The following is a 14018-nucleotide window of genomic DNA, read 5'->3' on the forward strand; positions in this document are numbered from 1 at the left end:
TCCCAAGTAGCTGGGACTACAGACGCCCACCACAACACCTAGATATTTTTAGAGATGAGATCTAGCTCTGGCTCAGGCTGGTCTCAAACCTGTGAGCTCAGGGCAATCCACCCACCTCAGCCTCCCATAGTACTAGGATTACAGGCAAGAGCCACCGCACCCAGCCTATTTTCTTATAAAAATTGTATAGTGTTGCCCTTCATATTTAAGCCTTAATCAACTTGTGATGGATTGAAAATATGTGTGATGATAACTGAGGGTCTCATTTCACTTTTCCCCTGTAGTTGGCTGGTTTCTCACATGTTACTTATTGTAGAGTCCAGACAGTCCTTTGAGCTGTATCATCAGCTCTGCTGTAAATCTCATTTCCTTTGGTTTGTGGGTATTATTCTGGGCACTGTATTCTGGTTCAGTGGTCAGTGTATCTACCCCTTATCACTATCACATTCTCTTAATATGCTGCATGTTCTTTTACAGTTTACTCATATTCTTAATCTTTTATATCTTTAAACAAATTAATGAAATAGGAATTAAATACATACCTGAGGACTATTAAGTCAAAAGCTATTTCTTTGAAAAACTTAGTGAAATAAACCAACTCCACTATTATTAATCAAGGAAAAGAGAGGGAATGTATACATTATAGAAAGGCAAACATTGCAGAAGTTAATCATTAATAAGAGGACATTATGAATGACTCGGTGTCAGTAAAAAACTTCATCAAATATCCATGCACCCCTACCATCTCTCATCCACTAAACTGAAGCTATTGATATTCCTTTGGATTTTATTCCCTCCTACCCCAACTTTTTTAGAAGGAATCCCTATCAAGAATTTGGTGTTTCTCATTCCTCTGCATTTATTTATACTCTGCATATATGTGTCTATCCCCAAAATATTTACAAATTGATGTGCTGGATTTAAAACCCTGTATAAAATGTATCACATACAGTGCCCAGAATAATATCCAGCCTGCTTTTATAGTGATCATTTTATTTGTAAGACTCAAACATACTGATAGACTTAGTTTGTTCTTTTCTTAAACTGTAGGGTATTCTATTTTGAGTATATTACAGTTGATTTCTTTTCCTATTGATGGATATTTATGTTGTTTTTCTATTATAAACAGTGCTGCTGTGAATATCTTAAACATGGTCTATATGACATTTCTTTTTTTTTTTTTTGTGGTTTTTGGCCAGGGCTGGGTTTGAACCCACCACCTCTGGCATATGGGACCAGCGCCCTACTCCTTGAGCCACAGGCGCCACCCTATATGACATTTCTTTAGGGTAAATGCCTATGTACAGGATTGCTGGCTGGTAGCACATGCTTGTGTTCAACCTTGCTAGATGTTGCCATTTGTTCTCCAAAGTAGTTGTTTAATTGCTTTTTTTTCTTTCAGTGCCTGAAGACCTCTCATTAGAAGAGAGAGAAGAACTCCTAGACATTCGTCGAAGAAAAAAGGAACTTATTGATGACATTGAGGTAAAAAACATTATTATGGGTAAAATAGTAGAGTAGCTTTAAAAAAAAAAATGTAAAATATGGGTGTTTACTGTGTGATACACAGTGAAAGAGTTTTTCCTCATTGGTAAAGCAAAGAATACACACTAGATTGTGCAGACCCTGGATTGGGATAATACAGCTATGTACCAAGTGCCTGCTAGGTGGTAGGATAAAATGACAAATTAAACAAAGATGAATAACAGCATAAGCAAGTAAACCTTGTCTTCCTCACATCTGTTTACTTTGCTCAGAGGGACAGGGTGGAGGGGGTCCCATAGGAGAAGCAAATGAATAAAACCACAGTCTCCGAGTTGGATTGTTACAGAGATTATTCAGAAGGCCATCCCGGCTCCTTCCATTTGGAGCTTCCTTGGGAAAGTCAATCAGACGGATGTCTTCTCTTTGAGAAGCTTCTCTGTCATTGTCATTGCCAAAATAAATGTGGTCTCATAGACTAGGCCTTGTCTCACATAATAGCTCCTTTCTAGGAGCTTGGATTTTAAGTCTGAAGTTTCTTGGCATACAATAATAGGATTCTGAATAAAAAATGTATTTGTAAGATAATTCGTGGAAGTTATTAAGGTTACCCTGAGGTACCCACACAGTAGGAGCCACATTGAGGGAAAGGGGAGTCTATCTCATTCTCTAAGTGTCACGGGGCAGTTCTATTTTCACCCCTTGGCTCTGTTCATAGTACTTTATGTCAGACAAAGTGATAGAAATCATCTTGAAACTGGTAGTCAGGTAGCTTGATAACAACCTAAACATGTTTGAGTTTCGACTTCTCTCCTGTTCTTCACAAGAATGTAGGTAGCCTTGAAGGGGAGAAGATAGATGACCATGTATGGGACAAGGTTGAACAATGCAGTTAAGTGAACTCAGGATTCCTGGTTTTCCTTTTGCCGGTTTTCTCTTTTTATACCTGTGATACTTGTCTAGTGTCTCAACTTGATTTTACACACAAATACCCTAGGATCTGCCTAATGGACTCCTCTGATCTGGTATCTGACAAGGAGACAAATAATTTTGTTTTCTCCTAAGTTGACCATGAAGCTCTAGCCATAATGATGGAAGTATTGGTTTTCCTATCCCTATGGTAAGACCTCAAGGAAGCCTGTGCCTGGAAGGTTAAACTTTCTCTGAGTCCAGGAAGAGGAAATTTAAGGCCCTTGCCCCCAAATTCCTCCTATTTTGACAGAGACTGAAATATGAAATTGCAGAAGTGATGACAGAGATCGACAATCTAACTTCTGTAGAGGAGAGGTAAGCAGTTTACGGTTATACGTTCAAGTTATTTAGTCTGTTTACTCTGCACTTCCACCCTCTAGCTGAACTTGTAAGAACTAGTGACTACAGCAGGGGTGAGAAAGGTTGGGATTAGAAAGTGGGGAGTCTTTGGAGTCGTCGTGTGCCTCCCCCATTCCTTTCTGCTTTTTATGGAGGGGGTCAGGACATCTCTGGATGTTACCTCTCTTTCAGAATCATAGGTTTTTGAATAAGCACGGGCACTTCAGAGTTAACCATCCTATAATATAAGGAACTGTGCTTTATGAAAATCATTGGTTTTTATTAGTAGCTTTTTCTGAAGAAATATATCTCAAGTTTATCTAATGTTAAAAATAGTGGGCTCAGTGCTTGTAGCTCAAGCGGCTAAGGCACCAGCCACATACACCAGAGCTGACAGGTTCGAATCCATCCCGGGCCTGCCAAACAACAATGACAACTACAATCTATAGCTGGGCGTTGTGGCGGGCGCCTGTAGTCCCAGCTGCTTGGGAGGCTGAAGCAAGAGAATCGCTTAAGCCAGGAGTTGGAGGTTGCTGTGAGCTGTGATGCCATGGCACTACCCAGGGCAACAGCTTGAGGCTCTGTCTCAAAAAAAAAGAAAAAGAAATAGTGAAGGCTGGCTCAGTGCCTGTAACTCAGTGGTTAGGGCGCCGCCTATATACATGGGACTGTCGGGTTCAAACCTGGCCCAGGCCTGCTAAAAACAACAATGACAACTACAACATAAAAACAGCCAAGCATTGTGGCCAGGGCCTGTAGTCCCAGCTACTTGGGAGGCTGAGGCAAGAGAATTGCTTAAGCCCAAGAGTTTGCGGTTGCTGTGAGCTGTGACACCACGGCACTCTACCAAGGGCGACATAGTGAGACTCTGTCTCAAAAAAATTAGTAAAGGTAGACACATAACTCCTGCTTCCACCAAGAGAGCCTGTGCTTTTCTTTCACTAAATTGTTGAGAAGGAAATTTTGCTAAAGGGCCATGATTCAGCTACATTGGGGAGAGAAGAAAGTCACTGCACTGTGAAAACAACTGCCAATGATTTTTTTTTTTTAATTATTTCATATGAATAGCAAAACTACTCAGAGGAACAAACAAATAGCTATGGGAAGAAAGAAATTCAACATGGATCCCAAAAAGGTAAGAGAATGCTTTGTTTTCTGAAAGTCATCAGGACATTGACATTTTTTCTATAGTAGCCTTTTATTTTTAATACCTATTATGCCATGAATTTATAGGGAAAAGGTTCCAGCAGCTTGGGGAGGTGCCTGTTCATTGAATGTGACAAAGCTTGCTATGCCTATTATGTCATGAATTCATGGGAAATAGGTTCCAGTATCTTATGTTCCTGTTCCATTCATTCTCTTGGTTCTCCTGTGTGCTACACTGTATACCTATTATGCCATGAATTCATGGGGAATAGGTAACAGCACTTTATGCTCCGCCCAACTGGTTCTCTTAGTTCTCCTGTGTGCTATGCTGTATGCCTATTGAGCCATGAATTCATACAGAATGGGTTCTAGGAGCTCAGGCTCCTTTCCGTTGGTTTTCACAAAGTGTGCTTCTCTATGTGGAACAGGCTGGTGCTACAGTTGAACCCAGACACCTTTCTCTTTGGCTTCTTCCTTTTTCTGATCATTTTCCTTCATGTGCTTTAGGAAGCTATCTCAGCTCTTAAAGTGCTTAATAAGCTCAATATGCACATTAATCCTCTTGGCAAGAATCTTGCCTTTAACTTGTTTGTTCATAACAATGCCAACAGCATGCTGGGTAACATTGTAGAATCTTCCAATTTTGCCATGGTAACATTTGTGCAGCATACCTTTTTGAACAGTACCCACTCTTTTGATGTCTACAACATCACCTTTCTTGTAGATTTGCATATATGTGACCAAAGGATCAACTCCATATTTTCTAAAAGGCCTAAAAAACACATATATTGGTTACCTCTCCTCTTTCCCTTAGTGTTCATCATTTTGGTGAATTACTGGAAGATGGTGTCTCTGGGCAAAAGGCAGATATTAATTTTTAATGGCTGTCTCCCTTTTGGATAGAGGTGGTGTATCATAAAAAGAATAAGAGTTGATGTTAAATTTGTATTAGAAAAATTGCTGCTCACAAGTGGATGAGCAGAAGCATCCTCTTTGGGCTGGTGCTCTGTGTATGAGGAAATGGCCTTACAGGAACACTTGGACAACTTCTGCAGGCCCAGCATGGAGCCAAGCAGTGCCCTTGTGGTCAGGGTTATTGCCCTTTGTCTTCCCTATTAAACTGAGCCTTACAGCTGGGAATCATGTGATCAGTAAGGGGCAGAGGTAGGAATGGAATCCAGGCGTACAGAGTTTGTAGACCTTAATCATCTATATAGGGTGTACGTAAGAGGATTTTATTCCTTTCATTCACCTTAAAAAGAAAGTATTGTATGAAAGAACAAGCAGTCTCTCCAGATTTAAGCCATCATCTTGCTCTTTATTTGAGTTGGACTATTTATTTATTTATTTATTTATTTATTTATTTTGAGCAGAGTCTCTCTCTGTTGCCTGGGCTAGAATGCCATGGCACCATGATAGCTCACTGCAGCCTCAAACTCCTGGGCTTAAGCGATCCTCCCCCTTCAGCCTCCTAAGTAACTGGGACCACATCTACGTAATTTTTTCTATGTTTTATAGCAATGTAGTCTCGTTCTTACTCAGACTGGCCTTAACTCCTGACTCCAGATAATCCTCCCACCCCAGCCTGTCAAGTAGCTATGACTATAGGCGAGTACCACCACACCTGGTTAATTTTTCTTATTTTTTGAAGAGATGGGGTCTCACTGTATTGCTCAGGCTGGTCTTGAACCCTTGGGCTGAATAGATCTTCCTACCTCAGCTTCCCATAGTGCTAGGATTGTAAACATGAGCCAGCATGCCTGGCCTCAAGTTGGATTTTTTAGGAAAACATCTGAAAATGGTAAAACCTGAAACATGTAGTTTCTTATTTTTGAGATTGAGCTGAAGGATTTGGCAGAGTGTGTGAAGCTTTTGAGAACATGTGACTCAGTTGTAACATTTTGATTCTGGTAGAACAAAGGTAGAAAGAGTAGAACTGAGTCTTTAGGGCTTAGGAGAGGGACGATGTGTCCATTCTAGGTCTTCTAGCTGCAAAGCTTGTTTACTTCATTCCTTGTGGTCTTTTTATTTTTTCTTTTGGCCAGGGCCACGTTTGAACCCGCCATCTCCGGTATATGGGGCCGGTGCCCTACTTCTTCAGCCACAGGCCCCGCCCTCCTTGTGGTCTTTTAAGAGTGTTTACTTCTGGGCGGCGCCTGTGGCTCAGTCGGTAAGGCGCCGGCCCCATATACCGAGGGTGGAGGGTTCAAACCCAGCCCCGGCCAAACTGCAACCAAAAAATAGCTGGGCGTTGTGGCGGGCGCCTGTAGTCCCAGCTACTCGGGAGGCTGAGGCAAGAGAATCGCATAAGCCCAGGAGTTGGAGGTTGCTGTGAGCTGTGTGAGGCCACGGCACTCTACCGAGGGCCATAAAGTGAGACTCTGTCTCTACAAAAAAAAAAAAATTAAAAAAAAAACAAAAAAAAAAAACAGTGTTTACTTCTGAAATTTTTCCTTGTTTTTCTGACATTGAGCTCTTTGCTAATTAGTTAATTATTCATTCAATAAATGTTTATTGATTGTAGGAATTACACTATACGAGGTTTAAGATCTATAAACTTAGATTTATAAGTACAAGTGCAGTTAAAAATATTTAAAGAAATACGTGTCATTATTCCCTGTTCACAGTTTGCATATTTGGATTCTCTTAAGGTACAGCACATCTGCAGCTGGAAGCAGGTTTTTGTTTAATTTGGACACTCCAGCTACTGTGAAAATTTTCCTGTTGCTTCCTAACTTTCTGCCAGTGGTGCATAAATCAAGTCCCAAATGGAATGAAATGGAAAGTCACTTCTGTGAATTTGGTAATGAATTGATATTTAGGGTTAGTTACAGGGTTTTTTTTTAGGAGTTTAGTCTACAGAATTGAATTAATAGGAGATTTAATAACCATTGGGAACATCTCAGGATGCTTTACAAGAGTAGAGGTTTTCAAAACTGGACCTTGTGTTTTATTTATTTATTTATTTTTGTGGTTTTTGGCCAGGTCTGGGCTTGAACCCACCACCTCCGGCATATGGGGCCAGCGCCCTACTCCTTTGAGCCACAGATGCTGCCCTGGACCTTGTGTTTTAAAGGGACCCAGGTGCAGCATAAGTACACCGATAAGTTCATAGATAAATTCTAATCTCATGAAGTATAATCAACTATTAATTTTTTTAAGTGATGCTACCACTGTAGCATCAGGTTTTAATTGTGATCATGAACTTACTCTAATTCTTGTGAAGTCCTCTCTGTCAGATTCTTGCCTATCTTATTTTATATGTACAGGTGTGTCAGACTTAACAGTAATAAGGGCCAACATTAAGAACTTACCATTTGCCAAGAACCATAAGAAGGAAGCACTTTATTCCTTACATACGTGCTAAACCCTTATAAGGTAGAGGCTTTCATTTTCATTTTTTACTTTTTCTTTTTTTTTTTTTTTTTTTTGAGACAGAGTCTTACTTTGTCATCCTTTGTAGAGTGCTGTGGCGTCATAGCTCACAGCAACCTCAAACTCCTGGGCTTAAGCGATTCTCTTGCCTCAGCCTCACAAGTAGCTGGGACTACAGGTGCCCACCACAACTCCCAACTATTTTTAGAGACGAGGTCTTGCTCTGGCTCAGGCTGGTCTCGAACTTGTAAGCTCAGGCAGTCTACCTGCCTCGGCCTCCCAAGTGCTAGGATTACAGGTGTGGCATCCCCAGCCCAGGGCTTTCATTTTTATTCCTGTTTTATAGTTAGGGAATGAGACACAGAGCAACTAAGGAACTTACCACCATCCTGAGCAAGGAACTCAGCTCCAGGACTCAACACCTGTAATTGTTGCTGTGAGCCGGGTGGAGGTAGATGATCATCTCCTTTGCCTGGGCTGTGGCAGATTGCTCGGAGGTTTCATTTTTCATTCCTTTTCACCGTAAAGATTTTTTATATTAAAGGTTCTGTTTGACAACTAATTTGTAATTATGTTGTTTGATGAAAGCAGATGGCACATTTAGTCTGCGTGTGGCCTTTTACTGCGAAAAATTATCAAAATTCCTTGATTTTGTAGAGTTGGACATAGCATTTGTCTTTGTCTGCTAGGGCTGCCATAACAAAGTACTGCAGACTGTTGGCTTTTTTTTTTGTTGTTGAGACAGAGTCCCACCCTATGCCCCTGAGCAGAGTGCAGTGGGCGTGGTAGCTCACTGCTACCTCAGACTCGGGGCTGGGGGCACCCCGCTGCCTCAGCCTCTGGAAGCCGCTGGGATTACAGGCGCTCACAGCAGCGCCAGGCTGGGTTTTTCCATTTTTTTCATGAGTTGGGGGTCTCACTGTCGCTCAGGTGAGTCACGAACTCCTGAGCTCAAGCAATTCTCCCTCCTCAGCCTCCCACGGTGCTGGGATTACAGGTGTGAGCCACCGTGCCCAGCTAGATTGTTGGCTTAAACAACATAAATTTATTATTTTCTCATAGTTCTGGAAGCTAGAAGTCCAAGACAGGGTCCCAGCAGAATTGAGTTCTACTGAGGGACTTCTTCCTGGCTTGCACATAGCTGCCTTCTTCCTGTGCCCTCACGTGGTGGGGACTGGGGGAGCTTGCTTGCCCTGGAGCAGTGTTTTTCAACCATTTTTTTTTTTTTATCTCACAGCACACTTGAACCTATAGTTAATCTTTTGCCACACACTTAAATGACGTTGTTCAAAAAGAGTTTAAAAAGAATATACTTACCGTGCTTTGAACTTCTTTTGAAAAAAATTTAATCTTTAAAAATTTTTGAGGCATACCTAAGATCCTCTCACAGCACACCAGTGTGCCATAGCACACTGGCTGAAAATCACTGTTCTAACAGCTGTACCAGGTGGCTCACACCTGTAATCCCAGCACTTGGGAGGCCAAGGCAGGTGGATTGCTTGAGCTCAGGAGTTCAAGACCAGCCTGACCAAGGGTGAGACCTGTCTGTAAAAAATAGCCAGGTGTTGTAGTCCCTGTAGTCCCAACTACTCGGGAGGCTGAGGCAAGAGAATCACTTAAACCCAAGAGTTAGAGGTTGCTGTGAGCTGTGATGTCCAGGCACTCTACCGAGGGTGACAAAGTGAAACACTGTCTCAAAAAAAAAAAAAAAGAAAGAAAGAAAGAAAATCACTACTGTAGCAATAAGAACACAAAGCTCATCAGACCAGCCCCTCCCATGACTTCATATAACCCTAATTTCTTCAGAGAGGTGCCATCTTCAAATACTGTCACATCAGGGGTTGGGCTTCAACATACGAATTTTGGGAGGGTACAAACATTGAATTCATAATTGTACTGGATGATCTCACATGCTTCAGATGTAATTCAAAATTATATTTACCCCCTCAAACCATGTAACTTTGTGAAACATGAAGATATTGTTAAAGTAAAAAAATTATTTTAGGCTAGGAGGAAATTTCTTTTTTTCTTGAGACAGAGTCTCACTGTGTTGCCCTAGGTAGAGTACTGTGGCGTTACAACTCACAGCAACCTCCAACTCTTGGGTTTAAGTGATTCTTTTGCCTCAGCCTTCCAAGTAGCTGGGACTACAGGCACCCACCACAACACCCAGCTACTTTTTTTTTTATTTTATTACAGTTGTCATTGTTGTTTAGCAGGCCCGGGCTGGGTTCGAATCCACCAGCCTTGGTGTATGTGGCCGGTACCCTAACCACTGAGCTATGGGTGCTGAGCCTAGGAGGAAATTTTTTAAGTTTCAAAGTGATAACATTTTAAGCAAAGAGCTTTGATTTGTTCAGATATGTTAAATTATAGAAGTATCACTTGAGTTTGTAAATAATTAAGAGGAAAGCTTTGATTAGATCAAGGAAGCTGAAAACATTTTACAGCCTCTCCCTTTTATTCCCACTTTCCCAGAAGTGTCTTAAGTAAAAAAAAAAAAAAAAAAAAAAAATCTATATAATAAGCAGAAGTTCAGTTAAGGGAGGCTGGGCACCCGTAGCTCAATGGTCAAAGCTCCATCTCCATGCACTGGGTTTGAACCTGGCTAGGGCCTGTTAAACAAACAAACAAAAAGTTCACTTAAGGGGGTTGAAATTGAAGAATCCCTAAAAGAAAGAAAATATAATATATGGGATCAATTAAAGAAGGAAACAATGCCTAAAACACAAGTAAGAAAGAATGCTAGAGGAAAAGAGAGCAGCGTCACGGCTCAGCAACCTTAGAGGAGACAGGTTCAGAGAATAAGACTTTAGTGGGGACATCTAGACTGTTTACCCTTTGCTGAACTTGGGCAAAGCAATGGTGTATAACCCTAGGTGAAAAAAGCAAGAGGAAGCACTTAGTCCATCCTAGGTGACTGGCAGCACCAAGGAGGAGAAAAACCTATTTCCAAAGACGAGCTGTTGTCACCCTGCACCTGGCTGCCTAACTTTCTCTGCCACATTACGGGAGGTAGCTTTGGTAAAAACCAGAAGCAGACCTCATTTTGTTGGGCTAACAGTGACCCTTACATACATAGATGAACACCCTGCCAAGTACCATGAAGCACTGGAGGAAACCAACACCATGAAAAAGACATGAACCTTGGCAAGCAGAGGTAATGCTGGAGGAAATACACAAAAAAGAAACAAAAGAAGGAAACTTTTAAAAGTAGGATATATGTCGTGTTATAAATATCATCATAGGGTTATGATAGAATGTATTTTATCCATGATATAAAAAACAGGGCTGTGAAAAAGAATTTTAGAAATGAGGGCTGAGTGAGGTGGCTCATGCCTGTAGTCCTAGCACTCTGGGAGGCCAACCTAGGTGGATTGCTTGAGCTCTCAAGTTTGAGACCAGCCTGAGCAAGAGTGAGACCCTGTCTCTACTAAAAATACAAAAACCGAAGCAAAAGGATCGCTTGGGCCCAAGAGTTGGAAGTTGCTGTGAGCTATGATGATACTATGGCACTCAACTCAGGGTGACAGCTTAAGACTCTGTCTCCAAAAAAAAAAAAAAAGAATTTTGGAAATGCAATATAGGAGTGTCACATAATTACTTGATCACTGGGCTATACAAGAGAGAAGACATAGCTGAAGAGAGTGCAAGAATTTTTATATGGTTTTGTGCAGCATGACAACAAAATATGGAAGGTGGGACCAGCAGCCCAAATTTTGTCTGATAGAAGTCCCAGATAGAGACAGGGTGTGGTGGCTCATGCCTGTAATCCTAGCACTCTGGGAGGCCAAAGCAGGTAGATCGCCTAAGCTCACGAGTTGGAGACCAGCCTGAGTTAGAGGGAGACCCTGTCTCTAAAAATAGCTCAGCATTGTGTTGGGCTGCTGTAATCTCAGCTACTTGGGAGGCTGAGGTAAGAGAATCGCTTGAGCCCCCGAGTCTGAGATTGCTGTAACCCCTGATGCTACAGCACTCTACCAGGGGCAACAAAGTGAGACTCTGTCTCAAAAAAATAAAATACAAGTCCCAGAAGGAGAGAATGGAAAATGGAAGAGAGGAAATATTTCAAGGAAATCTTAAAATAGTTTAGAACCAGACTAGGGTAAAATTCTTGGATTCAGAATTCTTACCATGACAGAGGCCAGGCACGGTGGCTCACACCTGTCATCCCAGCACTTGGAAGGCTGAGGCAGGTGGATGGATTGCCTGACCTCACAGGTTCCATACCAGTCTGAACCAGAGAGAGACCCTATCTCGAAAAAAATAGCTGAGCATTTGTGGTGGGCACCTGTAGTCCTAGCTACTTGGGAGGCTGAGACAAGAGGATCACTTGAACCCAAGAGTTTGAGGTTGCTATGAGCTAAGACACCACCGCACTCTACCCAGAGTGACCAAGTGAGACTCCGTCCAAAAAAAAAAAAAGAGAGAAACCGAATAAATTTTTTAAAGACTATATGGCTAGATGTCATGGCCCATGCCTGTAATCCTAACACTTTAGGAGGCCGAAGTGGGAGGATTCTTTGAGGACAGGAGTTCAAGACCATCCTGAGCAACAGTGAGACCCCCAGCACTAAAAAAAAAAAGAAAGAAAGAAAGAAAGAAATCTTATCTGGGCATGGTGGCTTGTGCCAATAATCTGAGGTACTATGCTCATGGATGGGCAGAATCAACATTGTTAAAATGTCTATACTTCCCAAAGCAATCTACCTATTCAGTGCCATTCCTATCAAAATACCAACATCGTACTTTCAAGATTTGGAAAAAATGATTCTGCGTTTTGTATGGAACCAGAAAAAACCCCGTATAGCTAAGGCAGTTCTTAGTAATAAAAATAAAGCTGGGGGCATCAGCATACCAGATTTTAGTCTGTACTACAAAGCCATAATGGTCAAGACAGCATGGTACTGGCACAAAAACAGAGACATAGACACTTGGAATCGAATTGAAAACCAAGAAATGAAACTAACATCTTACAACCACCTAATCTTCGATAAACCAAACAAGAACATACCTTGGGGGAAAGACTCCCTATTCAATAAATGGAGAACTGGATATCCACATGTAAAAGACTGAAACTGGACCCACACCTCTCCCCACTCACAAAAATTGATTCAAGATGGATAAAGGACTTAAATTTAAGGCATGAAACAATAAAAATCCTCCAAGAAAGCATAGGAAAAACACTGGAAGATATTGGCCTGGGGAAAGACTTCATGAAGAAGACTGCCATGGCAATTGCAACAATAACAAAAATAAACAAATGGGACTTCATTAAACTGAAAAGCTTCTGTACAGCCAAGGAGACAACAACCAAAGCAAAGAGATAACCTACACAATGGGAAAGGATATTTGCATATTTTCGATCAGACAAAAGCTTGATAACTAGGATCTATAGAGAACTCAAATTAATCCACATGAAAAAAGCCAACAATCCCATATATCAATGGGCAAGAGACATGAATAGAACCTTCTCTAAAGAAGACAGACGAATGGCTAACAAACACATGAAAAAATGTTCATCATCTCTATATATTAGAGAAATGCAAATCAAAACAACCCTGAGATATCATCTAACCCCAGTGAGAATGGCCCACATCACAAAATCTCAAAACTGCAGATGCTGGCGTGAATGTGGAGAGAAGGGAACACTTTTACACTGCTGGTGGGACTGCAAACTAGTACAACCTTTCTGGAAGGAAGTATGGAGAAACCTCAAAGCACTCAAGCTAGACCTCCCATTTGATCCTGCAATCCCATTACTGGGCATCTACCCAGAAGGAAAAAAATCCTTTTATCATAAGGACACTTGTAGTAGACTGTTTATTGTAGTTCAATTTACAATTGCCAAAATGTGGAAACAGCCTAAATGCCCACCAACCCAGGAATGGATTAACAAGCTGTGGTATATGTATACCATGGAATAGTATTCAGCTATTAAAAAAAATGGAGACTTTACATCCTTCGTATTAACCTGGATGGACGTGGAAGACATTATTCTTAGTAAAGCATCACAAGAATGGAGAAGCATGAATCCTATGTACTCAATTTTGATATGAAGACAATTTATGACAATTAAGGTCATGGGGGGGTGGGGGCAAAGAAAAGCAGAGAGAGGGAAGGAGGGAGAGGGGTGGGGCCTTGGTGTGTGCCACACGTTCTGGGGGCAAGACATGATTGCAAGAGGGACTTTACCTAACAAATGCAATCAGTGTAACCTGGCTTATTGTACCCTCAATGAATCCCCAACAATAAAAAAAAATAATAATAATAATCTGAGGTACTTGGAAGGCTGATGCAGGAGAATCACTTGAACCCAGGAGTTTGAGGTTGTGGTGAGCTGTGATGACATCACTGCACTTTAGCTTCAGTGACAGAGCAAGAACCTGTTAAAAGAAAAAAAAAATCTATACATAGATGCATTAAATAAAATGTCATAAAACTTGTGGATAAGGAGAAATTCATTAAAATTTCCAGGAAGGAAAGCTAGATTAGCTAAGAAGAAATGAGAATCACAGTGAGCTTGTTGTTAGGGACCATTGGATCAAAGGCAGTAGGGAAATGATGTTCCCTAAGGTCTGAGGAAAAATGATTTATAATTCAGAATTCTGAATATCCAGAATATCATTCACAAGAGATGGTCAGTAAAGACATGTTCACCTGTGCAAAGACTCAAAAAGTTAACCACCAAAACTTTTCTCTGA

General features: G+C 41.2%; 1 protein-coding gene across 2 annotated transcripts in view; it reads left to right on the plus strand.

Moving 5' to 3' along the window:
* The window catches only part of CYTH3 (cytohesin 3), a 155553-nt gene that overhangs the window by 110193 nt on the left and 31342 nt on the right, over positions 1 to 14018 (plus strand). For both annotated transcript variants that reach the window (XM_053554508.1, XM_053554507.1), the window contains exons 2-4: positions 1403 to 1485; positions 2705 to 2769; positions 3862 to 3928. In XM_053554508.1, the coding sequence (XP_053410483.1) occupies positions 1403 to 1485; positions 2705 to 2769; positions 3862 to 3928 (215 nt within the window). The remainder of the gene's footprint in view (positions 1 to 1402; positions 1486 to 2704; positions 2770 to 3861; positions 3929 to 14018) is intronic.

Source organism: Nycticebus coucang, chromosome 12 (genome assembly GCF_027406575.1).
Source record: "Nycticebus coucang isolate mNycCou1 chromosome 12, mNycCou1.pri, whole genome shotgun sequence".
NCBI lineage: Eukaryota > Metazoa > Chordata > Mammalia > Primates > Lorisidae > Nycticebus > Nycticebus coucang.